At 36.0% G+C, this 26,278-nt stretch overlaps 1 protein-coding gene across 18 annotated transcripts in view; it reads left to right on the top strand.

Moving 5' to 3' along the window:
- Nucleotides 1-26,278, top strand: part of ADAM32 (ADAM metallopeptidase domain 32) — a 177,254-nt gene that overhangs the window by 135,008 nt on the left and 15,968 nt on the right. For 8 of the 18 annotated variants that reach the window (XM_019828534.3, XM_045055534.1, XM_045055540.1 and 5 more), the window contains 4 exons: nt 1,085-1,168; nt 15,242-15,341; nt 15,918-16,080; nt 23,081-23,113. In XM_019828534.3, coding sequence (XP_019684093.1) covers nt 1,085-1,168; nt 15,242-15,341; nt 15,918-16,080; nt 23,081-23,113 — 380 coding nt within the window. Of the gene's footprint in view, nt 1-1,084; nt 1,169-10,358; nt 11,820-12,395; nt 12,534-15,241; nt 15,343-15,917; nt 16,081-23,080; nt 23,114-25,186; nt 25,248-26,278 lie in introns of those variants that run through there. The other 10 variants (XM_045055536.1, XM_019828535.3, XM_045055535.1 and 7 more) reach the window with 7 other exon arrangements.

Raw genomic sequence — 26,278 nt, 5'->3', positions numbered from 1 at the left:
AATACTGGAGTTGGTAATGTATCCTTAATCCTCTGATTAATACACTTTAAACTTAGAATGATTATATCTGGATGTTTCATACATTCCATAATATAATTTAGATATGTATAGCATATTTTAATAAAAATTCCTATCAACTTTATTAGAGAATTCTAATAATAATTCATATTTGAGGAAAATTTACTATATGTCCTGATGATTTTCTTTCGATGCAAACTTTTGATATATGTGACAAATACAGCATATTCTTTTAACTGTGCTCTTAGGAATAGTTTTGTTAGATTTCAGGGTATTATAAGTGGTTATGTGAACATGATTTTTTTTGGTCTTATTTGTATCTGTCACTTCCCTACATTGAATTATTTTTTTAGCTAATTTTTAAAAATAAATGTTTATTTATTTTTGAGAGAGAGGAGAGAGAGAGAGAGAGAGAGAGAGAGAGAGAGAGAGAACGAGAGAGAACATGAGTGGGGGAAGGGCAGAGAGAGGGAGACAGAGGATCTGAAGAGGGCTCTGCACTGGCAGCAGTGAGCCTGATGTGGTCTCGAACCCACAAACTACGAGATCATGCTCTTAGTTGAAGTCAGACAATCAACAGCCTAAGCTACCCAGACTCCCCTAAAACGAATTTTTTAGAGCAGTTTTAGGCCCACAGCAAAACTGAAAAGAAGGTACAGAGTTCCCATATACTCCCTTGCTCTCACATAAGCATAAGACTATTATCAACATCCCCCACTAGAGTGGTACATTTGATACAATTGGTGAGCTTGCATTGACACATCACTATCACCCAGTCCATAATTTACATTAGATTTATCTGAAAAATTGCAAAATACTTGGAGATTAAACAACACATTTTTAAATGTGCTAAAGGAGAAATTTTAAGACAATTTGAAAAAATATTTTGAACTAATTGAAAATGAAAACACAACATAAAAATTTGCAGGTTACAGCAAAAGCAATACTTAGATGGAAATTTATTACATTGAACACTTATGGTCTTATGGTATAAAATTACTGACTTTTATGTCAAGGCAGCTGGACTCCTTTAACATGGAAAAAAGATTTTTTTTTCTTTTTTTAGATCTGTGTAAATGGTGAATGTGTAGAATCAAGAATAATTAAGTCTGAATCATCTGTCTGTTCAAAAAAGTGCAACGGACATGGAGTAAGTAAGCACAAAATTTGTTTCCCCAAATTACATCTATTTGAACACTTTTTAAAAAATTAATTAATTAAGTTTTAAATTTACATCCAAGTTAGCATATAGTGCAACAATGATTTCAGGAGTATATTCCTTAATACCCTTAGCCCATCCCCCCTCCCAAAACCCTTCCAGCAAGCCTCTGTTTGTTCTCTATATTTAAGAGTCTTGTTTTGTCCCCCTCACTATTTTTATATTATTTTTGCTTCCTTTCCCTTATGTTCACCTGTTTTGTATCTTAAATTTCACATGTGAGCTAAGTCATATGATATTTGTCTATCTCTGATTGACTAATTTCACTTAGCATAATACCATCCAGTTCCATCCACATAGTTGCAAATGACAAGATTTCATTCCTTTTGATTGCCGAGTATACATACACCATTGTATACATTCACCACTTCTTCTTTATCCATTCATCTATCGATGGACATTTGGGCTTTTTCCATACTTTGGCTATTGTCAATAATGCTGCTATAAACATTGGGTGTAAATGCCCCTTCAAAACAGCACACCTATATCCATTGGATAAATACCTAGTAGTGCAATTGCTGGCTCGTGGGGTAGTTCTATTTTTAATTTTTTGAGGAACCTCCATACTGTTTTCCAGAGTGACTGCACAAGTTTGCTTTCCCAGTGCTTTTGCAGAACAAAAGAGATCCTCTTTCTCTGCATCCTTGCCAACATCTGTTGTTTCCTGAGTTGTTAATGTTAGTCATTCTGACAGATGTGAAGTGGTACCTCATTGTGGTTTTGGTTTGTATTTCCTTGCCGATGAATGATGCTGAGCATCTTTTCATGTGTCTGTTTGCCAGCTGGATGCCTTCTTTAGAAAAGTGCCTATTACTGTCTTTTGCCCATTTATTCACTAGATTATTTGGTTTTTGGGTGTTGAGTTTGATAAGTTCTTTATAGATTTTGAATACTAACCCTTTATCTGATATGTCATTTGCACATATCTTCTCCCATTCCATCGGTTGCTTTTTAGTTTTGCTGATTGTTTCCTTCACTGTGCAGAAGTTTTTTATCTTGATGAGATCCCAGTTTGGCTATTTAGGGTATTTTGTGGTTCGATGCAAATTTTAGGATTGTTTGCTCTAGCTTTGAGAAGAATGCTGGTGCAATTTTGACTGGGATTGCATTGAATGTGTAAATTGCTTTGGGTAGTATTGACATTTTAACAATATTTGTTTTTCCAGTCCATGAGTATGGAATGTTTTTCCATTTCTTTGTGTATTCTTCAATTTCCTTTATAAGTTTTCCATAGTCTTCAGCATACAAATCTTTTACAACTTTGGTTAGGTTTATTCCTAGGCATTTTATACTTCTTGGTGCAGTTATAAATGGTATCAATTTCTTGATTTCTCTTCTGTTGCTAGATTATTGGTGTACATAAATGCTATTTACATTTATGGTGTGTACATTGATTTTGTGTCCTGCGACTTTGCTGAAGTCATGTATCAGTTCTAGCAGCTTCTTGGTGGAGTCTTTCGGGATTTCCATGTAGAGTATCATGTCGTCTGTGAAAAGTGAAAGTTTGACTTCTTTGCCAAGTTGGATGCCTTTTATTTCATTTTGTTGTCGATTGTAGAGGCTAGGACTTCCAACACTATATTAAACAACAGTGGTGAGAGTGGACATTCCTGCTGATTCCTGATCTCAGGGGGTAAGCTCTCAGTTTTTCTCCCTTGAGGATGATATTAGCTGTGGACTTTTCATATTTGGCTTTTATGATGTTAAGGTATGTTCCTCCTATCCCAGCTTCTTGAGGATTTTTATTAAGAAAGGATGCTATATTTTGTCAAATGCTTTTTCTGCATCTATTGACAGGATCATATGGTTCTTATCCTTTCTTCTCTTAATGTGATGTATCACACTGATTGATTTGTGAATATTGAACCAGCCCTGTATACCAGGAATGAATCCCACTTTATTGTGTTGAATAATTCTTTGACTATACTGTTGAATTCAATTTGTTAGTGTCTTGTTGAGAATTTTTGCATCCATGTTCATCGGGAATATTGGCCTGTAATTCTCCTTTTTAGGGGGTTCTCTGTCTGGTTTGGGAATCAAGGTGATGTTGGCTTGATAGAATGAGTCTGGAAGCTTTCCTTCCATTTCTACTTTTTGGGACAGCTCTCAAGCTGTCAAGGATAGGTATTAACTCTGCTTTAAATGTCTGGTAGAATTCCCCTGGGAAGCCATCTGGCCCAGGAGTCTTATTTGCTGGGAGATTTTTGATAACTGATTCAATTTCTTTGCTGGTTATGGGCCTGTTCAAATTTTCTGTTTCTTCCCCTCTGAGTTTTGTTAGTGTGTGGGTGTCTAGGAATTTGTCCATTTCCTCCATGTTGTCCAGTTTGTTGGAATATAACTTTTATAGTATTCTATGATAATTGTTTGTATTTCTATGATGTTGGTTGTGATCTGTCCTCTTTCATTCATGATTTTATCTATTTGGGTCCTCTCTCTTTTTGAGGAGTCTGGCTAGGGGTTTATCAATTTTATTTTTTCAAAAACCAGCTCTAAGATTCATTGATATATTCTATTTTTGGGGGATTTTATATTGTTTATTTCTGCTCTAATATTTATTATTTCTCTTCTTCTGCTGGCTTTGAGGTTTCTTTGCTGTTCTTCTAGTTCCTTTAGGTGTCCTGTTAGATTTTGTATTGGGGATTTTTCTTGTTTCTTGAGATAGGCCTGGACTACAGTGTACTTTCCTCTTAGGACTGCCTTTCCTGCATCCCAAAGGGTTTGGACTGTCCTGTTTTCATTTTCATTTGCTTCCATATATTTTTTAATTTCTTCTTTAATTGCTTGGTTGAGTCATTCTTTCTTTAGTAGGATGTTCTTTAACCTCCATGCATTTGGAGGCTTTCCAAATTTTCTCTTATTGAGTTTCATGACATTGTGATCAGAACAACATATGATCTTATCTCTTTTATATTTATTGAGGGCTGTTTTGTGACCAAGTACATGATTCTATTTTGGAGAATGTTCCATGTGCATGTGAAAAGAATGTGTATTCTGCTGCTTTTGGATGAAAGATTCTGAATATATCTGTCAAGTCCATCTGGTCCAGTGTATCATTCAAGGCCATTGTTTCTTTATTGATTTTTTTTCCCAGATGATCTTTCCATTTCTGTAAGTGGAGTATTAAAGTCACCTGCAATTACGGCATTCCTATCAATAAGATTGCTTATGTTTGTGATTAATTGATTTATGTATTTGGGTTCTTTCAAGTTGGGAGTGTAAACATTTACAATTGTTAGCTCTTCTTGATGGATAGACCCTGTAATTATGATATAATGCCCTTATTCATCTCTTGTTACAGCCTTTAGTTTAAAATCTAGTTTGTCTGATATTAGTATGGCTACTCCAGCTTTCTTTTGACTTCCAGTAGCATGATAGATGGTTTCTATCCTCACTTTCAATTGAAAAGTGTCCTCAGGTCTAAAATGGGTCTCTTGTAGACAGCATAAATGGATCTTGTTTTTAAATCTATTCTGATAACATATGTCTTTTGATTGGAGCATTTAGTCTGTTTACATTCAGTGTTATTATTGAAAGATATGGATTTGGTGTCATTGTGTTATGTTTCAGTTTCATGCTTGTGGTGATGTCTCTGGTCCTTTGTAGTCTGTGCAGCATTCTACTCACAAAGCCCCCCTTAGGATATCTTGCAGGGCTGGTTTAGTGGTCATGAACTCCTTCAGTTTTTGTTTATCTGGGAAAGTCTTTATTTCTCCTTCTATTCTGAATGACAGCCTTTCTGGATAAAGGATTCTTGGCTGCATGTTTTTCCTATTCAGCACATTGAATATTTCCTGCCACTCCCTTCTGGCCTGCCAAGTTTCTGTGGATAGGTCTGCTAGTACCCTGATGTGTCTACCCTTGTAAATTAAGGCCCATTTGTCCCTAGCTGCTTTCAGAATTCTCTCTTTATCTTTGTAATTTGCTGGTTCCACTATGATATTCCATGGAGAAGATCTATTCTTGTTAAATCGGAAGGGCGTTTTCTGTGCCTTCTGGATTTGGATGTCCATTTTCTTTCCCAGATTAAGGAAGTTCTCAGCTATAATTTCTTCCGGTAAACCTTCTGCCCCTCTCTCTCTCTCTTTTCTTCTTCTGGAGCTCCTATGATACAGATATTATGTTTCATTGAATCACTTAATTCTCCAATTCTCCCCTCTTGGTCTAGTATTTTCTTATCTTTTTCTCAGCTTCCTCATTTTCCATAATTTTATCTTGTATTTCACTTAATCTCCCCTCTCCCTCCTCTATCCTTGCTATCACTGCATCTAGTTTATTTTGTACCTCATTCACAGCATTTCTTAACTTGTCATGACTATTTTAGTTCCTTGATCTCTGCGGTAATAGATTCTCTGCTGTCTTCTATGCTTTTTCAAGCCCAGCAATTAATCTTATGACTATTATTCTAAATTTTTGCTCAGTTATATTGTTTATATCTGTTTTGAGCAATTCTCTAGCTGTCACTTCTTCCTGGAATTTCTTTTGAGGAGAATTCTTCTGTTTCATAATATTGACTAGTTTTCTGTCCCTTTTGTGTTTTAATAGTTTGCTATGAGTCCTGCTCCTGCAAGCACTACTATATTAAAAAGGGGTCATAATGCTGTCCAGGGTCTGGCCCTTCAGGAGGTATTTTTGGAGTGTGTTTCATGCTGTCTGTTGTTGAGACTCTGGTTGCTTTATCTCCCTACTTGTAGTGGTGGTTTGGTCCTTCCACCACATGTGCTTTGATTTGTTGAAGTACCCCTGGAAAAAATTTTTTTAAAAAGGGTGGTGGTGGTGGAAGAGGCCTTGTCCCATAGAAAGAGAGAAATTACTGAGGTGGGGTAAAGGAAAACAAACAAAAAATTGACCAGGCAGAGAATCAGAGAAACTATAGGGCTTAGTCCATAGAGAGAAAGAGGAACATAAATAAGGAGATACAGAAGAGGTATAAAAGGAATAGATTCAAAATGTCTGCTTAAACAAACCAACAAACAGAACAATCAGACTAGAGAATGGAAGAAATAAGAGGAATAAAAGGAAGAACACACACACACACACACACACACACATACACACACACACACGCGCGCACACACACACACACACACGCACACACACACAAATAAGAATTGACCAAGAGCCAAATCAGAGAATGTAAAACCACTCGATACTTGATATTTGATGGTGCCTTGGAACCAGTGCCTGCGCTGGTCTGGAGGAGGGACTGTCTGGTTTGGTCAGTGTCAGTCCTGCTCTGTTAGATACATAGTTACCAGGAACAGAGAGGCATGGTTTGGTGTAGACAGGTCCTGCCTCCACTGTGCACCCACTGTCTGTTCCCTGAAACCCTGCTTTGTTGGTGATGGGGAGAAAAATGGTGACACCCCAGTCTCTCCTCCCTGGACCAGGGGTCCCAAACCAATCTGTTCAGATCATCCTCACAGTGCCACATGGGCAGGAGCAGGCTGGTTTTGTTCTACTCCACAGTCTCCTGAACTTCCTAGGTGCTTGACTGGGATTCAAACCTCGATGTCTGAAAGGATCCCACTCCATGCACCCTGGTTCCAGAGAAGTGCCACTCTTCCCAGCCCACTGACTAATGGCCTCTAGTTCCTCACAGTGCTGACTGGGCGCAAGTGGGCCACTATGTCCGCTCCACCATTTCCTGCACTTCCCTGGCACTCGGCTGGGATTCAAACCCCTGTGTCTTAAAGGATCCCACTCCATGTGTCCCAGTTCCAGTGTACTGTCACTCCGGGTACTGTTACAAAGGTCCTCTGTGTGGCAGGGGCCTGCAGGGTCTTTTGTCTTTTGAATGGCTGTTTGCCTTCTTCCCACAGCACTCAAGGGAGAGGATTGCTCTCTCCAACTGCACCTGGGAGCTAGCTATGGAACCAAGGCTGGTTCCCCTCCTCCCCAGGTGCTTGAGTAGGGCGGAGAAAGCCTCACAGTTAGAAATTGGTTCTTTCTCTGTTTTTTCCATTCCTTGGTTTGTGGTTTTCCTCTTGTCCAAATACAATCCTACACTTCCACAACCTCTCTTTCTATTACTTTTGTCTCTCCACAGAAGGGGATCCCTCCCCTCCATGCCTATACTGCCCTTTTTCTCTCTCCTGGTTCGCAATCATCCACCTATGGCCCACCAAGTTGTCCCTGTGGGCCCCTAGAGATGTTTCTGTCACTCCATTGCCCAGATTCCTGGAATTTCCAGTCTTCTGGCCTCAATACTGCTGTGCTTGAGGGATGAGGGAACTTTGGGTCCCCCTACTTCTCTGCCATGTTGACTGACTCTTGATACTGATGAATCTTAAAAAAACCTTATTTATACATCCAGTGCTAAGTTCAATTTATTCTAAAAAAATTTTTCAAATACTATTTTAAAGAATAGAAACCTAAAATATGTTGTATGTGTTGTATGTGTATTGTGTTTGTATAGTTGAAATATTTGGTTTGGTGTTATGGTTGTCATATAAAAGAATTATAGCCTCAGAATACCTAGGTGGCTCAGTTGGTTAAGCATCCAACTCTTGATTTGAGCTCAGGTCATGATCTCATGGTTCGTGATTTCCAGCCCTATGTTGGGCTCCATGCTGACAGTGTGGAGCCTGCTTGGGGTTCTCTCCCTCTCTTTCTGCTTCTCCCCCACTTTCTCCCTCTTCTCTCTCAAAATAAATAAGCTTAAAAAACCCTCTCATTTAAAAAAACAATAAGAGAATTATAATTGTAACCTCATCTTGATAGATATATTTTAATGTTTATTTATTTATTTTAGGGGATGTGAGAGGGTAAGAGAGAATCCCAAGCAGGCTCCATGCTCTCAACTCAAAGCCCGACATTGGGCTCAATCTCACAAATTGTGAGATCATGACAGCCAAAATCAGGAGTTGGATGCTTAACCAACTGAGTCACCAGGTGCTCCTGATAGATATATTTTAATTAAAAAAAAGAAAGAAAGAAAACTATTCCTACCTTTTTCCCACTAAGCTTCTAATTTCCATGTGGTGTCTAAGATGTGGTGCTGTGTATATTATCATTTGTCTAATATGTATAATGGCTGTCTTATTTATTGACCTGACTATTCTCACAATAGTATAATACTATTTTATGTTTTATAGCAATTGGTAAAAAACAATTACAAATTAATATTAGATATGTCAAGTTTTCTAACTATTCTCTCTTGGATTATTTATTCAAATCTTTGTTATAATATTGGGAAAGTTTTGTGGTTTTCTTCATGTGATGTTGAATATACTTTGTTAAAATTATTTCTTCATATTCCATTGTTTGTTTTTAGTGTGATTAGGGATATTTCCCTATTTTTTTTCAATATATGAAGTTTATTGTCAAATTGGTTTCCATATAACACCCAATGTTCATCCCAAAAGGTGCCCTCCTCAATACCCATCACCCACCCTCCCTTCCCTCCCACCCCCCATCAACCCTCAGTTTGTTCTCAGTTTTTAGGAGGCTCTTATGCTTTGGCTGTCTTCCACTCTAGCCTCTTTTTTTTTCCTTCCCCTCCCCCATGGGTTTCTGTTAAGTTTCTCAGGATCCACATAAGAGTGAAACCATATGGTATCTGTCTTTCTCTGTATGGCTTATGGGGATCTTTCCCTATTACATTTAATGTGTAGGGAAGTTAATAATATTTGCACATTCATTTCTGTTTATATAACTTACTAAACTGTAGAAAACTTGGAACAGTCACTGGAGACCTCAGAAAAGTCGTTGTTTTACTAGCAACAGTAGCAGTAAGTTAGCCCTAGAGAAAAGGATATTCTAAATCTGCCCTATCAAAACTTAAAAATAATCCTTATCAAACTGCTTTGCAGGTAATTTAACTGTCTCCCAGCACAAGGTATAGCAATCTTTAAAGGGAAACTATAAAATCTATATATTCTACAATATCAATAATATCCTGCATAAAATTCTTAAAAATAAGGAAATATGCCAAGAAAGAGAATTATGTAACCTATAAGGAGAAAAAAATTAGTCAATAAAAATGTACCCTGAAATGTTTAAAATGATATAATTACCTGATAGGAACTTTTTTTTTAATATGAAATTTATTGTCAAATTGGTTTCCATACAACACCCAGTGCTCATCCCAAAAGGTGCCCTCCTCAATACCCATCACTCACCCCCCCTCCCTCCCATCCCCCATCAACCCTCAGTTTGTTCTCAGTTTTTAAGAGTCTCTTATGTTTTGGCTCCCTCCCTCTCTAACCTCTTTTTTTTTTTCTTCCCCTCCCCCATGGACTATAAATATTCTCATGGAGTTAAAAAATATTAACATAATAATAAGAGAATGGGAGATATAATTTCTAGAGATGGGAAAATATAACTGAAATGAAAAATTCCATCAATGGGATTAACTGCTCAACAGACACAATAGAAGATATCAGTAAATTTAAAGATAAACCAATAGAAACTATTTAAATTGAAGGAAGAAGATTTAAAAGGATTGAAAAAAAAAACCATGAACCAGTATTCCCTCTTTTTTCTACTTCATTATTCTCCATAAGTTTGTCGTCTATATTGCTGATTCGCTGCTCTGCTTTACCCATCCTTGCCGCCGTGTTATCTATTTAAGCTCAGTTACAACATTTTTAATTTCATCCTGACTAGCTTTTACTTCTTTTACCTCCACAGAAAGGGATTCTATTCTATTTTCAACCCCAGCTAGTATTCTTATTGTGATTCTACATTTTGATTCAGACATCTTGTTTGTATCTGTGTTGATTAAGTCCCTGGCTGTCATTTGTTCCTATTCTTTCTTTTGGGGTGAATTCCTTCATTTTGTCATTTTGAAGAAAGAAAAAGAATTAATAAAATAAAAAATAAATTAAAACTAAAAAATTAAAAACAACACAAAAAATCAAAGGAAGGATGTGAGCTCCTAGGTATGTTTTGGTCTGGCTGTTGAAAGAAGCTTGACAGAATAGAGAAAAAAGGGAAAGAAAAAGGAAAATGTTTGAAAATTTAAAAAAATGAATGCAGTAAAATAGAACAAAATGAAATGATGAAAGTAAATAGGATTTAAAATTTACAAAAGTAAAAAATATACTAGAAAAAAATTAAAATATTTTTTATAAAAACAGAAAATAAAAATAAATTTTTTTCTCTTTCTGTATTCAAGAATTGTTGCAGGGAGTATGGCTGGAGTTGCAAAAGATGAGTCTGCAAACAAATTGCAGTTAAGTGAAGGTTCTCATACTCAAGTCGGAATGAGGCCCCAACTCCAGAATGCAGCGTCTTTTTATTAGCATAATTGCTAAAGACTACGTGCATAAAGTCAGCTAAGCAAGTGTGTTAATCAATCTAATGGTTTAGCTTTTTAAGGTTGAATTTTGAGTTAATTGGTTTCTATAACACTAGGAAGGGTCAGGTGTGAAGGAGGATCTGGCCCTGGACAATGTTAATGGCTCTAGGCATTCCTTACCAGCCACAGCCTCGGTCAGCTATGTAAACATATCCTAAGGCCTTGCACCTTCTCCAGCCCTTCCCTTTTGAAGTCTTTTCCTTTGATGCTTCTCTCTTGCATCTCCCACAAAGAATAAGCAAAGAAAAAGAAAAAAAATTGAATAGATGTACCAGCAAACAGAATGAAATATGATTGAAATTACACCCAATTTTCCCTAGAAGCCAAACTATGAGGCCGTTTATAGTCCATAAACTAAGCAGGCTGAGAGATTTGTGGTGTTCCTCTAGAGTGCAGTTGACCCATTTGGGCAGGGCTTGGTGTAGCAGCTTCCTTCTCCACTAGACGGTGCTGCTTAGTTTATTGGGGTGGATTGTTGTGGTGCACGTAGGCATGTATGCGCATGCACGGGAGGGGTTAAAAATGGCGTCACCCAGCTACCTAGCCTCTAGTATCAGAACTCTGTGCTCTCACCCACTGGCAATCAAGCACCCCTCCTTTGTCTCCTGCTTTCATCCACTCCCTGCCTCTATGCTCTCTGTGACCAAGCGGTCAATCTGCCAGGAGGCACCTCCCTCCTGAGTTTTATCTCAGATGGGGCTGTGTTTCCAAATCCCTTACTTCTGAGGGCCCTGCGGCTTTGACCCGCTCAGAACCTCTCTGGGAGAGTCTCACCATGCAATGGCCAGGTGCTGGCCCACCATCTGGTACGTGTACATGACTGTGCTGCTGCATAGCCCAGAGACTGTGGCCAGGTGTCTGCCTGCCCCAGAAAAAGTTTGTGCAATTATATAGCAGCAGCATTTCAGAGGTTGTGGTGAATCACAACAGCTATCTGGTTCCAGGCTTTACCCTTAATGTCCTTGTTCCAACACAAGCAAATGTGGCTGTTCTCTGGGGTCTGCTGGGAACTTTGCCTTGTAGGGAGGCCACACAGCCTCTACCAGATGTCCTCTCAGTAGGGGTACTGCCACTCCCCTTGTGGCCTGAGGACCCCTCGGACCTCATTGTCTGCTCCTGGGGATTCACCCTTCCCATCAGAGCTCTGCCAGGTATCAAGCTGCAGAGTTTCGGACTCTGCACTCCCTGTTTATAGTGTGTTAATGGAATTTAAATCCTCTCCTTTCTCCCTTCCCTTTTTTCCTTTCTCCCTTTTTTGTTCAGTACACTCTTTCTGTTTCTCTCCAGCTGCTTTCAGGGGTAGTGCTTTTCCTGTACTCTCCCCCCTGTCTCCATCTTCTCTCCACAAGCAAAAATAGCTCCTTACCCTCCATGGCTTCTCTCTCCCCTATTTTACGTCTCCACGCTGCATACCTGCTGAGTTCTGTGGTTCAAGTTGTGCAGACTGTTGTGTTAATCCTCAAATCAGTTTTCTAGGTATGCAAGATGGTTTGGCGCTGATCTAGCTGCAGTTCAAGGATGAGAGAGGCAAAAAAGTTCCCTGCTGCTCTGCCATCTCGGCCCCCAGCCTGATTGGCTATAAATCAGAGGTTCCCAAAATTCCCTCAATTAATTTGCTAGAGTGGCTCACAGAACTTGGAGAAGCATTTTGCTTACCAGATTACTTTTTTATTATAAAAGGATATAACTCAGGTACAACCAGGTGGAGGAGATGAATAGGGCAAGATATAGGGAAAGGGTGCAGAGCTCCCATGCCACTCTCTGGATGCACACTGTCCTCAAATCTCTACATGTTTACCAGCCCAGAAGCTCTTTGAAACCTATCCTTTTTTTTCTTTTTCTTTTTTTGTGAAGGATTCATTACATAGGCACAACTGATTAAATCATCAGCCATTGTGATTGATTCAACCTCTAGCCCTCTTTCCTCCCTGAAGATTGGCACAGGCACCTGGAATCACATGGATTCCACTGGAAACCAGCTCCCATTCTTAGGTGACTTCAAAACTTACTTATTTCACATAACAAAAGACACCTTTATCTCTCTCTCAACACAGGTAATTCTAAGGGTTTTGGGAGGTGTAAGCCAAGAATTGTGGGTGAAGACCAAATACATTAGAGAAATATGTTTTGATCATCTGAATGAACAAGTACATATTTCTTACAAATCACAATATTGCAAACAATTAAGTGATAACTTTTTTCTCTTATTCCAACAGCCCTGCAAACCCCCATTCTAGTTTCTGTTTTGATGAATTTGACTACTTTAGATACCTCACATAAGTGGAGTAATACAGTATTTGTCTTTCATTTATGGCTCATTTCAGTTAACCATAATTTCCTCAATGTTCATCCATGTTGTAGCATGTGATGGAATTGCCTTCCTTTTTAAGACTGAATAATATTCCCTTGTATGTATGTACCACATTTTGTTAATGTAGTAATCTGTTGATGGACATTTGGGTTGTTTACACCTCTTGGCTCTTGTGAATAATACTTCTGGGATCATAGGTGTGAAAATTTCACGTTGACACTCTGCTTTTAGTTCTTTTAAATATGTACTCAGAAGTGGGACTACTGGATCATATTGTCATTCTCTCTCTCTTTTTTTTTAAAAACAACTTCCAATACTGTTTTTCATTTTCACGGTTTTACAATCCTATCAACAGTGTTCAAGGATTCCAACACATCTTCACCAACACTTGTTGTTTGTGATTTTTTTTTAAGTAGTAATCCTGATGGATGTAGTTTGGTATCATTGTGATTTTCATTTGCATTTGTCTTATGACTAGTGATGTTGAGCATCTATTTATATTCTTATTGGCCATTTGTATATCATATTTGCAGAAATTTCTATTCAAGTCCTTTGCCCATTTAAATTATCCAATTTTAAAAATTATTGTTGAATTGTGTAAGTTTGTTGCATATTCCTGATGTTAATTTGTTATCAGATATATGACTTACAAATCTTTTCTCCTGTTCTGTAGATTACCTTTTCACTGTTGATTGTGTCCTTTGATGCACAAAAGTTTTTAAGTTTGTTGTAGACCCATTTATCAATTTTTATTTTTGTTGTGTGTGCTTTTAGTCCAAGAAATGATTGTGAAGTCCGTGTCATGAAGCTTTTTCACTGTGTTTGCTTCTAGGAGTTTTATAGTCTTAGGTCTTATAGTTAGGCCTTTAATCCATTTTGAGTTAATTTTTGTACATAAAGGTCTAATTTCATTCTTTTGCATTGGATATCCAGTTCTTCCAGCCTCATCTGTTGATAAGACTTCCCATTGAGTGGTCTTGGCATTCTTGTTATTGATCATCTGACCATATCAATTATATATTATTGATAGCAATAACTGAATAAATAAATGGAGATAAAAGAAAATTCTTCCTTATAGTGTAATCAATATAGAAGGAATAATGGAGTAAAATAGTTATGAATGGATGCTCAAACTAGTGGGTGAAAGTTTTATGAGGACCCAGATACTTACATAATCTAACAACTATCTCCTCACAAATTACTTATTAATTACAAATGGATGCATGTGGAAAAACCTGGAAGACAGCAACTTAACCAAGTGATCCAAAAATAACAATACAATATTAGGACAAACTGACAACACGTATCTCCTAAGAAGGACAAGTTCACTTCTGTGAAGTATTTCAGCATAAAAATACACAAACACACACACACACACACACACACACACACACACAAACTCAAACAGCTTAAAGGTGGTGTGACAAAAGCTGGGGTAATGGATACCCTCAACACAACACTTCCACCCCCATATACATTTAAGCCATGGGATTAGATCCAAGTTGTTAAACTGAGATCTTAGAAACTGAGAGATGTTTTATATTATTTTGAGAGGTAACATAGCAAATGGGCAAGGTCAAGGTCTCTGAAACCAGATCTCATAAGTTTAAATCCTTGTTCCATCACTTACTAGCCATTTGACTTTGACAAGTTAAATATCTATGCCTCAGGGTCTTCGTCTATAAAGTGGGAATAATAATAGTCCCAACCTCACAGGGCTGTTGTGAGGATTTAATAAATAAATCTATAGAAAGTGTTCACAATAGAGACACACACCTAGTAAGTACCATAAAGGTGTTTACTATTTATTTATTTATTTATTTATTTATTTATTTAAGAAACCATCAGTTCCTAACCTAAGTATCTGATGGCCTCTTGAAGTACAAAATCCCTTGGATTAAAAATCAAGCAAACAAAACACAACCCAATCCTGGAGTAGGGCAGTTGGGAAGGTGCTCATTTGCAACTGCAAATACTTCAAGCTATGGCATGTCACTGAACTTGGAGATAGGAAGAGATGTGCACATTCAGCTCTGGAACGATACTACGTGGCTCCAGGACACCACTAGAAAGGTCTTATTTTCATTAGAATTTGAGGGTGTGTTTCTGAAATTGAAAACTAAGTTTTCAGGTGAATATTTGAAATATTAAAATTTTTCTCAATGCAAATACTGTCAGCCTCTGTAGCTTAAAAAAACCCAACTATTTGTGGGTGTGTTTGTGTGTGCATTAGAAACCAAACTATTTGATTTGTAAGATTATCTCTGTAAATAAATAAAATTACACTAGATCAAAATGCAAAAGTAAGCTTGATGATCCATCTGATAATTTTATTTTTCACGAGAAAATAGTTTTAAATGATCATTTGAGTTTTTTAAAATGATCCTAGGTGTGCACTTCCAATAAAACGTGCCATTGTTTTGAAGGCTACCGGCCTCCATTTTGTGAAACGCGTGGCAGAGAAGCTTCTAGTTTGCCTGAGAAACAGGGCAAGTATCTAATATCTTTACGTATTCAGTTAATAAATTATCAAAATGCTTATCTTCACAAAAACAAAGTTAGATTTCTATCACCTAGAGGTCAATATTTGCAATTAAAAGGTAAATAGGCTTATTTTCAAGAAATGAAAACCAAATATATCTTCTTAATCTTGCTCTTCCAATATTAACTCTCAAAATCATGATTGAAACTGACAGTATCTTTTAAAATTTTTATTTACTGATGTCATTGACTTTTCCTTTAGACTATATTGTAAATTTGTTGGATAACCTTGCAATTACATGATCCCACTTTATATATTGTTGAAGTTTTTGGTCCAACTTAGAGTGCTATAGTGAGATTTTGCTACAGCTGCTGTATGATGTAGAATACGTTGGAATTTCCTGGAACTTGTTTTATAATGTTTTAGAATGAGAGGTTATAGAGAGAGTTCTAAGTATTATATAATTATATTATTATTTTTCCATGTTTCTTGAATAACAACAAAAATTGGTTTGCTGCAACTTGAAAATAAAAGTAGATGGTTTAATTTTTTGGCTCTGATTTTTAATGTATTTCTATTTTAGGTTTAATCATGGAAAGAGCTTTTAGGAAGGCTGAAAAGAACCGGTGGCTTCTAGGTTTCTACATTGCTTTGCCTATTCTCATCATAGCAACCATAATAGCCATTGTTTCATGGAAGAGTTCAAAAAAGTGGTTCACCAAGGAAGAGGAATCCTTGAGTAGCGAGTAAATTGAATTTGTGTTCTGAAGTTAAACTTTAGTACCATTTGACTCTAGCCATATATAAGGCAGTATCATGAGCAGCAACTATACTTTACATCTTGCAGGGATTTTGAGTACTACATAAATATCTCATTCAGTTGTGTGAGATCGTTTTGAATATCCCCACTTTAAAGATGCAAAAATTTGGGAGTGTAGTTTAAATAATTTGCCAAAGTCATTGCCTTGGAAATTAACAGAGGAAAAACTCAAATGTATCCCTATGTATTGCTTTCAAATACTTAAGTGGTTCTCAAATTGTGATCTGTGTTACCTACGGGAGAAGCACCAGAAATATTTATTAGAAATTCAGATTTCTAGTCCTTTTTCTTTAATGTTCACTTATTTTTGAGAGAGAGAGAGGGAGTGCATGGCAGAGGAAGAGGGAGATAGAGAATCCAAAGTGGGTTCTGCGCTGACAGCAGAGAGCCTGATGGAGGGCTTGGACTCACAAACCATGAGATCATGACCTGAGCCAAAGTGGGAGGCTTAACTGACTGAGCCACCCAGGCACCCTTCTAGTCCTTATCACAGATGACATATTTCAGGTTTTGTTGCTGTTTCATCTAAGAAATAACTTTAAAAATATTCTCTGGGTAAGGTATTCAGCAAGTTTATAATTTAGCCTGTAGCATATTTTAATTTTTTAAAAAAAAGTAATTCAAACACAAAATCAGAGAACATGGTGACATACTCATTTGCCCACCAGTGGAAATAAACAAATGTTAATATTTTTCTTGTTTCTTTTATGAGATAAACTATTGCATTTACGGCTGGAATCCCCTTCTAGTATTATCTCCCTCTCTGCAGAGAACAGCCTCTACACTGAAAGTTGATAGGTATTAAATATTTTTGCTTACATATGGCTGTATCCATGTGCCATATCTGGAATTATATATTAATATTTTATTATTTGGAATTATATATAATTTTAAATATTTACACTGTATAGATTTGTTTCCTCTTCTGATTTTGCTTATGTGTTTCTTTTTCCCTTTTTATTTTTCATGAGCAGTTTTCTCAGAGGTTTTTCTACTTTATTGATAATTTGAAAAATACAACTTTTGGTTTTGTTGAGATCTCTATATTTCCTTAGTGTTTACTATCCCTAAGTTTTGTTCGTTTCCTCCTTTCTACTCTGTTTATCTTTGCTCTATTTTAATTTTAGCTTTCTTGAGTCTAATGCTTTTCTTAAAAACTAATTTTCAACATTTTTTTATTTCCAACATATACTTTTAAAGCTAAAACTTTCCCCTTTATATGATTTCATGTACACTCTTCAGTTTTTAAGTTTTATTTTTGAGAGAGAGAGAGAGAGAGAGAGAGAGAGAGAGAGAGAGAGAGACAGTGTGAGCAGGATAGAGGCAGAGAGGGAGACATACTCAGTTTTTAATGTACAGTTGACATTGAGTTCAAAAAGTTAGAAACTTGTAGTATGATTTCTTGTTTAAATTATGAATAAATTGTAGTCTTTAGCTTCCAATTATAGATTGATTTATATTGCTGAAAAAATATTTTCCAATTTCATTACCTTTTTGGGAGACTTGTTTCTATGATTTATTCTTAAATTTTGGAACCAGAATGAAAGTCAATTTTTGTATGATTGTATGTATGCTTCAATTATTGTGACATAACATGTTTGTTGTTTTAATTTTGAAAACAAACTTTTTAATTATGTTGTTTCAAATCATTTTTTCACGTGTTGGCATTCCCCCCCTTCCCCATAAAGTTTTTCAATATTTCATGGCTTTCCTTCTGATTGTTGACACTTCTGCTTTATATATTCTGAGGAAGTGACTAAATGCATAATGTTCAGTTTAGTTGTGATTTCTTGGCATATTATATTTTTATCATTAATAATTTTATCTTAAATTTTATTCTCACTGTTTTATATTGCTATGCCGACATGATCTTTGATATTTAGGCTTACCTAGTATGTCTTTTCTCATCCTTTATTCTCAATCTTTCTTTGTTTTTAGTAGGTATCTTGTAAACGGCCTTTATATGGAAGACACCAGTGGAGTTTGTTATGCTTATATGCTTCATATATCATCATATATATGATGTGTGTGTGTGTGTGTGTGTGTGTGTGTTTGTGTGTGTGTGTATAGTATTATGAAATTTAATCACATCATTTGTGATACCACAATCATCACCATTATTTTGGAATCCTGCTTTTTTCATGCAAGGTTTGATTTTATTTTTAGGAAGTACAAATTTTAGTAGTTATAAGAGTGATTGTCTATGTGTGGTAATCTGTTTGACTTACATGCCTGAAAATGGCTTTATTTCATTTTCACTCTTGTATGGGTATAGAATTATAGGCGAACAATTATTTCTGTAAGCCCTCTTGTGATATGCCATTGAATTCTGGCATGTACTGTTGTTGATGTCTGTTGCCGACTTAATTTATTTTTACCTTATGCTTAAACTGTATTTCTTCTTTAAGTTAGGTTCCCAAGTATTCTTCTGTCCAAAGTCTTATGTTATTAAATTATTACCTGTTGTGATGAATTTGTTTTTATTTATCCAGCTCTGAACTCAGCATAATCTTTAATTATAAAGTTTTTCTTCAATTTTAGAAAATTCTCAATGATCTCTTCAATAATTGACTCTTACCTCTCTTATCTTTCTGCAAGTCCTATATTTTAGGGTTTTCTATTCTGACATTCATGGTGGTGGTGATGATGATGGTTGTTTTCCTTCTCTTCATTAATCACCTTCTCCTCCACTTCCTCCTCCATTTTTTTCTATCCTTTTGACACTAGAATGAGGCTTTTAAAAACTGAGCTATGCTTTACATATAGTAAAATTAATATTCTTAGTGTGTGTGATTCTCTGAGTTTAACAAATACATAGTAACAAATCCATATGCATGCCATGACTGCAATAAAATGCAGAACAATTCCATTACCCCACAAATTCCCTTAACTCCACCTCCTGCTCCTCTCACTAACAGATCTGTCTTTTTTGCTGTAGTTTTGCCTATTCCAGAACTTTGTATAAATGGAATTGTACAGTATGTAGTCTTTTGAGTCTGTCTTCTTTCCCTCAGGATAATGCATTTGAGATTCATCCATGTTGTTATGTGCTTGTTCTTTTTATAAATATACAGATTATTGAGGTATAATTGATATACAGTAAATTGCATATGCTTTAAGTGCATAATCTGGTATGTTTTGATAGTTTGAAAAGTAACACCCATGAAACTCATGAAACCATCACCACAATCAAGGTTATGAAGATATCTGTCATGCCCAAAAGCTTCCTTGTGTTCCTTGGTAATCTCCACTCCTGCCTCTTCCATCTCCTTTATCCTCAGACTACTGCTGAACTGCTTTCTGTCAGTATAGTTTAATATGCACTTTCTAGAATTTTATATAAATGGAATCCTACAGTATGTGCTCTTTATTTTTGTCTGGTTTATTCCACTCACTGTAATTATTTTGCAATTCATTCATGTTCTGATGTATGTCAGTACTTCTTTTTTTATTGCTGATAGGTATTCAGTTGTGCAAATACAGCATAATTTGTTTATCCATTCATTGGTTGATATATGTTTGGGTTGTTTCCATATTTTAGCTTATTATAAGTAAAGCCACTATGGACATTTATATGCAAATTTCTGGGAATATGTGCTTTCTTTTTCTTGGGTTAATACCCAAGATAAAATGGTAGGGCAATATGGTAGATATATTTGACTTCTAAAGAAAGTGCTGAGTTGTTTTTCAAAGCAGTTGCACCATCTTATATTCCAGCCACTAGAATGTGAGAATTCTAGTTCCTCCACATTCTTCCTGACACTTGATATGGTAACATATTTATTTTTAAAATTTTAACAATTCTGATAGTGTGTAGTGGCATCTCATTGTGATTTTAATTCACATTTCTCTAATGACTAACGAAATTGTCAGTTGTTTCATGTGTTTTTTTTGTTGTTATATGTACTTTTTTGGAGAAGTGTCTGTGCAAATCTTTGGCCCTTTTTAAAATTAAGTAATTAATTAATTAACTTACAGTTTAGAAGTCTTTTACTTATTTTTTTTTGTACCTATTGTGCCATGATTTCATAGGGAATGGGTTCCAACAGCTCAGGCTCCTTTCAGTTGATTCTCACAAAATGTGCTCCTCTGGGTGGAGCAGATTGGTGCTTCAGTGGAACCCACGTACGTTTCTTTTTGGCTTCCTTCTTTCTCTGACCATTTTCCTTCACGCGTTTCAGGAGGCTTTCTCAGCTTTTAGAGTGCCTGATATGCTCATTGGGTGCATTAATTCTCTTGGCATGAATTTTGCCCTTAATCATAGCATGCTAGGTACATTGTAGACTCAATTTTGCCATGTTAACATTTGTGGGACATTCTGTTTTGAACTGTGCCCATTCCCTTGATGTCTATAAATACATTAATTGTAGATTCACATGTGTGGCCAAAGAACAACTCCATGTTTTCTAAAAGGCACAAAGAATGTATAGCTGGTGCCACTCCTCTTTCCCTTTGTGTTGGTCATTTTGAAAAACTATGGAAGATGGTGGTTCCAGCTGGAAGGCTCCATTTTTTGGTTGGCTTATCTTTTTTATTCCTGAGTTCAGATCTTGTGGTCATTCTTAAATGAGTTGTTTTCTTATGATTGCATTCTGAGTGTTCTGTATATATTCTGGATATGTCTTATTATATATATATATATATATATATATATATATATGTATATATATATATATATATATATATATATGATTTGCAAATATGTAGATTAGGAGTAGTCTAAGACTTATTTTTTTTATCCTTTCAAAGAACAAAAAGTTTAAATTTTGATGAAATCCAATGTATCAATTTCTTCTTTTATATATCATGTTTTTGGTTTTGTGTCTAGGAAATATTTGCCTAACCAAAATTCATAAAAATTTTCTTCTAAAGTTTTATAGTTTTAGGTTTTGCATTTAGGCCTATATATGATTTGAATTAACTTTTGTATGGGTTAAAGGTATGGATAAAGTGGTTGTTTTCTGTGTAAGAATATCCAATTGGTCTAACAGCATTGTTTTTAATGCTTTGTTAAGTGGGATCAAAACAGTCACCACTACTGAGGCAATACCCTTTTGAGTAACTCTACCCAATTCTCCATAGCATAATAGTTTGAAACTCAGGTGGTGGGAACACAAGCTTTTCCTGTCCCTATGTGAACACAAAAGATTGCTCAATTTCAAATAATATTTCTCTGGCTTAGGTAGTTTCCTTATGTGTGTTCAATAATCAGTACTTTGCAGAAGACGCACGAGGGATCTTCCACAGGTCTCAGGAGCTCTCTGTGTACAGCTCTTTCCCTTTCTGGAGTTTTCCCTGTGAATTCTAGCTGCCGTGGCCTCCCAAGACTCCCAATTCTAATAGCTCAACTCAGGGAGATTTCTGGGCTTTGTCTGGGTCCCCCTGGATGTGCTATAGGCTGAAAACTCTCACCAGGCAGTAAGAAGGGTCAATCAGTAGGTCTCACCTTTTTTATTCCCCTCTATCAGAGATCACTGTCCTGTGCTGCCTAATATTTAATGTCTGAAAATCACGGTTTCATATATTTTGTCCATATTTTCAGTTATTTTAGGCAGGAGGATAAATCAAGTCTGTTACTACATTTTGGTCAGAATTAGAAGTATGCCTTTATAGTCTGTAACCATACTTTTGTATTTGTCTCAACATCTCACATTGTGTTAGATTTTTTTATTTCACTTTACCATTTCTTCTGCCATCACTGTCCTGTTCTGGATTTATGGATTCTATTCTTGCAAAGATCTCTATGGAGATTTTGAATATTATTACATTAAAGGTTTTTAATCGTTAATGGTTTTTGGTGTGTGAATTCATTGTTTTGCTGTGGATGTTCACATTAGCTTTCAGTGGTTTGTAATCAGACTCTGATCTTCAATGTCTTTTGTTTTCCTGTGAGAATTCTGCATGTTTGTGTTGAAGAAAAATACATGTGGATTGTTTCACTTTTGCTTCTTTTATCAAGCAAAAATATTTAAAATAATTGCCGTGTAATTGTTCAAGAATTTGTAGGAGTGTGAACTGGGGTCCTAAAATTATACTTTTCAAAGGCTTGGATTCCTACTTCTTTCAATGATACATTTTTTCCCCATCTTCATATCCTCATTTCCCTCCAGCATTCCCAAGTCCACTAGTCAGAATTTTTATTATTCCTGTTTCATTGGTGATATGGCTCTTCATGGCTCTCAGGTTTAATTAAGGAACTCATGGTTTTCCCACCATGAGGCAAAGGTCTTGAACTCCTTCTTAAGAAAGAGCTATTAAATCTCTAGCCCCAAAGGTGTTATTACTGGTTTAGATACCCCTGAAATTATTCAGTATTAGCTCCTGTTTACCGTTTGAACTCTCAGTTTCTTCATTTTTGTTAGCACTGGGAGAAGTCTTTTCTTGTTGTTAATCTCAGTTATGTGTTAAATGTTTGCATTATTTTTTTCAGCAATTCCTCTGTTATGAGGATTGGAAGGAAAGGGGAAGGAAATTGCCCTGCCACCTCACTCTGCCAGACTGTCTAGAAGTCAGTATGGTTGTTGTTGTTGTTGTTGTTTTTTTAATTCACAAATGTAGAATTTTTTTTTAAATCAATGAATAAAAGTTAAAGGTTGGGGCATGAAGGTCAGAATCAGGCATTCAGGGTCAAATCTGTATTCTGTACTCAGAAGCAATAAGGAAAAAGCAATTTGTGCCTATTTGATAGTCTCCTCACTGTGGGATTTGAAATTTGCACTCTTTGTGGATGAGGTATATGGGTAAATAAGAGTATTATTTTTTTCTATCTTTGTTCAGTGACCTCGAACATTATTTTCTTTATTGGTAACTAGTCTTGTAAGAGAGGTAAAACTGTTTATAAGATGGTCTGACTTTTATTCATGTAGTTGGCAAGACTTTCTTAGGACTAACATGAGACACAATTTTCCATTTTTTTAAATATCCAGGTTAGAAGGCAGCACTCACACATATGCTAGCAGGTAAGTAAATTAAAAGGCATCTTAAAATATATGTTGTAAATTAAGAATGAGTTAATAATTCATAATTTTTAGATACTGTTTGAACAGCTGCAATTAGTAAAGTAATGCGCTGAAAACCAGGCTACTAATATATATAGCAATTTAATTTCTAGTAAATTAGTCTATTATTCATTTAATAAATGTTATTGGAAGCCTACTCTGAGAAAACAAGGACTAAAATAGCCAACTCTAGTCAGAAATAGGATGTACATAATTAGTAAAGAAAAAGGCTGTATAGTGCCTAGAAATAGCCCAACTTGTGTTGTATTCATGTATTGCTTGGGTAAATAAACAAGCAGATACCTGACATTTCATAGATTGTACATGACTGAGCTCAGGTAAAATCTATAATAATTATGGATTGGGAAGAACTAATTATATTAACCTAACTGTGCTGTTAGTATTTTGTCCCCCATTAGTGTTTATTACCCATAAATTCAGCCCTCACTGTTCTATAATTGCTGTGTGAACATTCTATTTGTTAGATTTATATGATACAATTTTTCAATTCTTTTGCTTTCAATCTTTTATTTAAGGTGGTTTCTTAAAAACAACCTGCCAATGGAGCTTAAACATATGTAATCTCAAGAGTTTCTCAATAGTTGAATTTAATATGTGTATATACTTGCATGTCTGCTGACTAAATTCTGCCACTTTATTATTTTTTGTTCTATATTTCATACTTTTCCAGTATTTTATTTTTCTACTTTCTTGTACTCTATTGTATCAATTGTACTTTCATTGTTTTTTCTTTCCTTCTATTAATTTAGTCATTACATGTTCTAATTTTATTCTTTTAGTGATATTATTTAATGATTGAATTGTATTATTATTTAATTTTTGATATTAAATGTTAACTTCAGCTATAATGAGCATTTACAGTTTTCTAAGAACATCTTAGCCCATTTAACCCTATAATCTTTTATTCACTCTTATTATTATTATTTGATATTTAGTTACTCCTGAATTTTAACCTCCTGCAAACAAGTCATCATTGTCATTGTTGTATTTAGTCAAAACATACCAGGATTTCACTACATGTTTACCACTTTATTTGCTCACTATTCTTTTTTGAATTTCACTCCATCTTTTTATGTTCAATCTCCCTTTTGGTGAAGTACATCTCTTAGAATTTCCATCAGTGAGTCTCTGTGTAGTAAGTTATTTATCTTACCCACCTGAAATTATCTTTATTTTCATTCTTGAATAAGAGTCTATGAAGTGTGAACTTTTAATTTGAGAGTTATTTTGCCTTGACTATTTGAAGATATGTCATTGTAGTCTGGCATTTACTGCTAGAAGATGATGATAAATCTTCTCTTAGTGTGTTTATTTATTTATTCCTTAATGGCTAATAGGAATTTATCTGTAGTTTATCTGTTGTATTTATATTGCTGCATAACATATTACCACACCCTAGTGACTTAAGACAATATTTATTTGTTATGTCAAAGTTCTGTAAGTTAGAAATCCAGGTGGATTTGGCTGGGTTTTCACAAGACTGACTGTAAGGCCTGAAGGCCAGGCTATGTTCCTAACTCATTCAGGTTGTAAGCAGAATCTAATTTCTTGCAACTGTAGGTCTGAGGTACCTATTTACTTGCTTGCTGTCTGCTAAGGGTCCCTCCCTATTCCTAGAGTCTGCCTGCATTATTTCTCACGTACCTCCCTTAATTTTCAAAGAAAAAGGGCGTTGAACTGTTCCTTAGGCTTTGACTCTCTCTTACTTCCTTTTCTGCCACCAGCAGAATACTTTTTTTTTAAGTTTATTTATTTATTTTGAGAGAGAGAGAGAAAGAGAGAGCAGGGGATGGGCAGAGAGAGGGAGAGAGAGAATCCCAAGCAGTCTCTGCACTGTCACTGCAGAGTCTGATGTCGGGCTTGAACCCACACACTGTGAGATCATGACCTGAGCCAAAACTAAGAGTCAGATGCCTCACCAACTGAGCCACCCAGGTGCCCCCAGAATACTCTACTTTTGAGGGGCTCATCTGATTGAGTCAGGCCCACCAAAAATAAACTTTGTTTTTTAAGGTCAACGGATTTGGAGCTGGGAAATCTTTTCAGTACTTTGAAGAATATTTGAATAACCAAGGTATGGGGAACTTAGTAAGCCACCTCTAGAATTCTGCCTAACAAAAGCCTCTACATTTTCTTCTTGTCCCAAGACTTGTTATTTCATTATAATATATTCTGTAGAGATTTTTTTTTAAATTTTCTTTTTTATATTTTAAAATTTACATCCAAGTTAGTTAGCATATAGTGCAACAATGATTTCAGAAGTAGATTCCTTAATGCCCCTTACCCATTTAGCCCATCCCCCCACCACAACCCCTCCAGTAACCCTCAGTTTGTTCTCCGTATTTATGAGTTTCTTCTGTTTTGTCCCCCTCCCTGTTTTTATATTATTTTTATTTCCTGTCCCTTATGTTCATCTGTTTTGTCTCCTAAAGTCCTCATATGAGTGAAGTCATATGAGTTTTGTCTTTCTCTGACTAATTTCACTTACCTTAATACCCTCCAGTTCCATCCATGTAGTTACAAATGGCAAGATTTCATTCTTTTTGATTGCCGAGTAATACTCCATTGTATATACATACCACTTCTTCTTTATCCATTCATCCATCAATGGACATTTGGGCTCTTTCCATACTTCGGCTATTGTTGATAGCACCGCTATAAACATGGGGGTGCATGTGCCCTTTCAAAACAGTACACCTTTATCCCTTGGATAAATGCTTAGTAGTGCAATTGCTGGGCTGTAGGGTAGTTCTATTTTTAGTTTTTGGAGGAACCTCCATACTGTTTTCCAGAGTGGCTGCACCAGCTTGCATTCCCACCAACAATGCAAAAGAGATCCTCTTTCTCCGCATCCTCGCCAACATCTGTTGTTGCCTGAGTTGTTAATGTTAGCCATTCTGACAGGTATCAGGTGGTATCTCATTGTGGTTTTGATTTGCATTTCCCTGATGATGAGTGATGTGGAGCATTTTTTCATGTGCCAGTTGGCCATCTGGATGTCTTCTTTGAAGAAGCGTCTATTCATGTCTTTTGCCCATTTCTTCACTGTATTCTTTGTTTTTTGCATGTTGAGTTTGATAAGTTCTTTATACATTTTGGATACTA

Source organism: Felis catus, chromosome B1 (genome assembly GCF_018350175.1).
Source record: "Felis catus isolate Fca126 chromosome B1, F.catus_Fca126_mat1.0, whole genome shotgun sequence".
NCBI lineage: Eukaryota > Metazoa > Chordata > Mammalia > Carnivora > Felidae > Felis > Felis catus.
The sequence above is the reverse complement of the archived record's forward strand: the minus strand, read 5'-3'. Positions and strand labels throughout refer to the sequence as shown.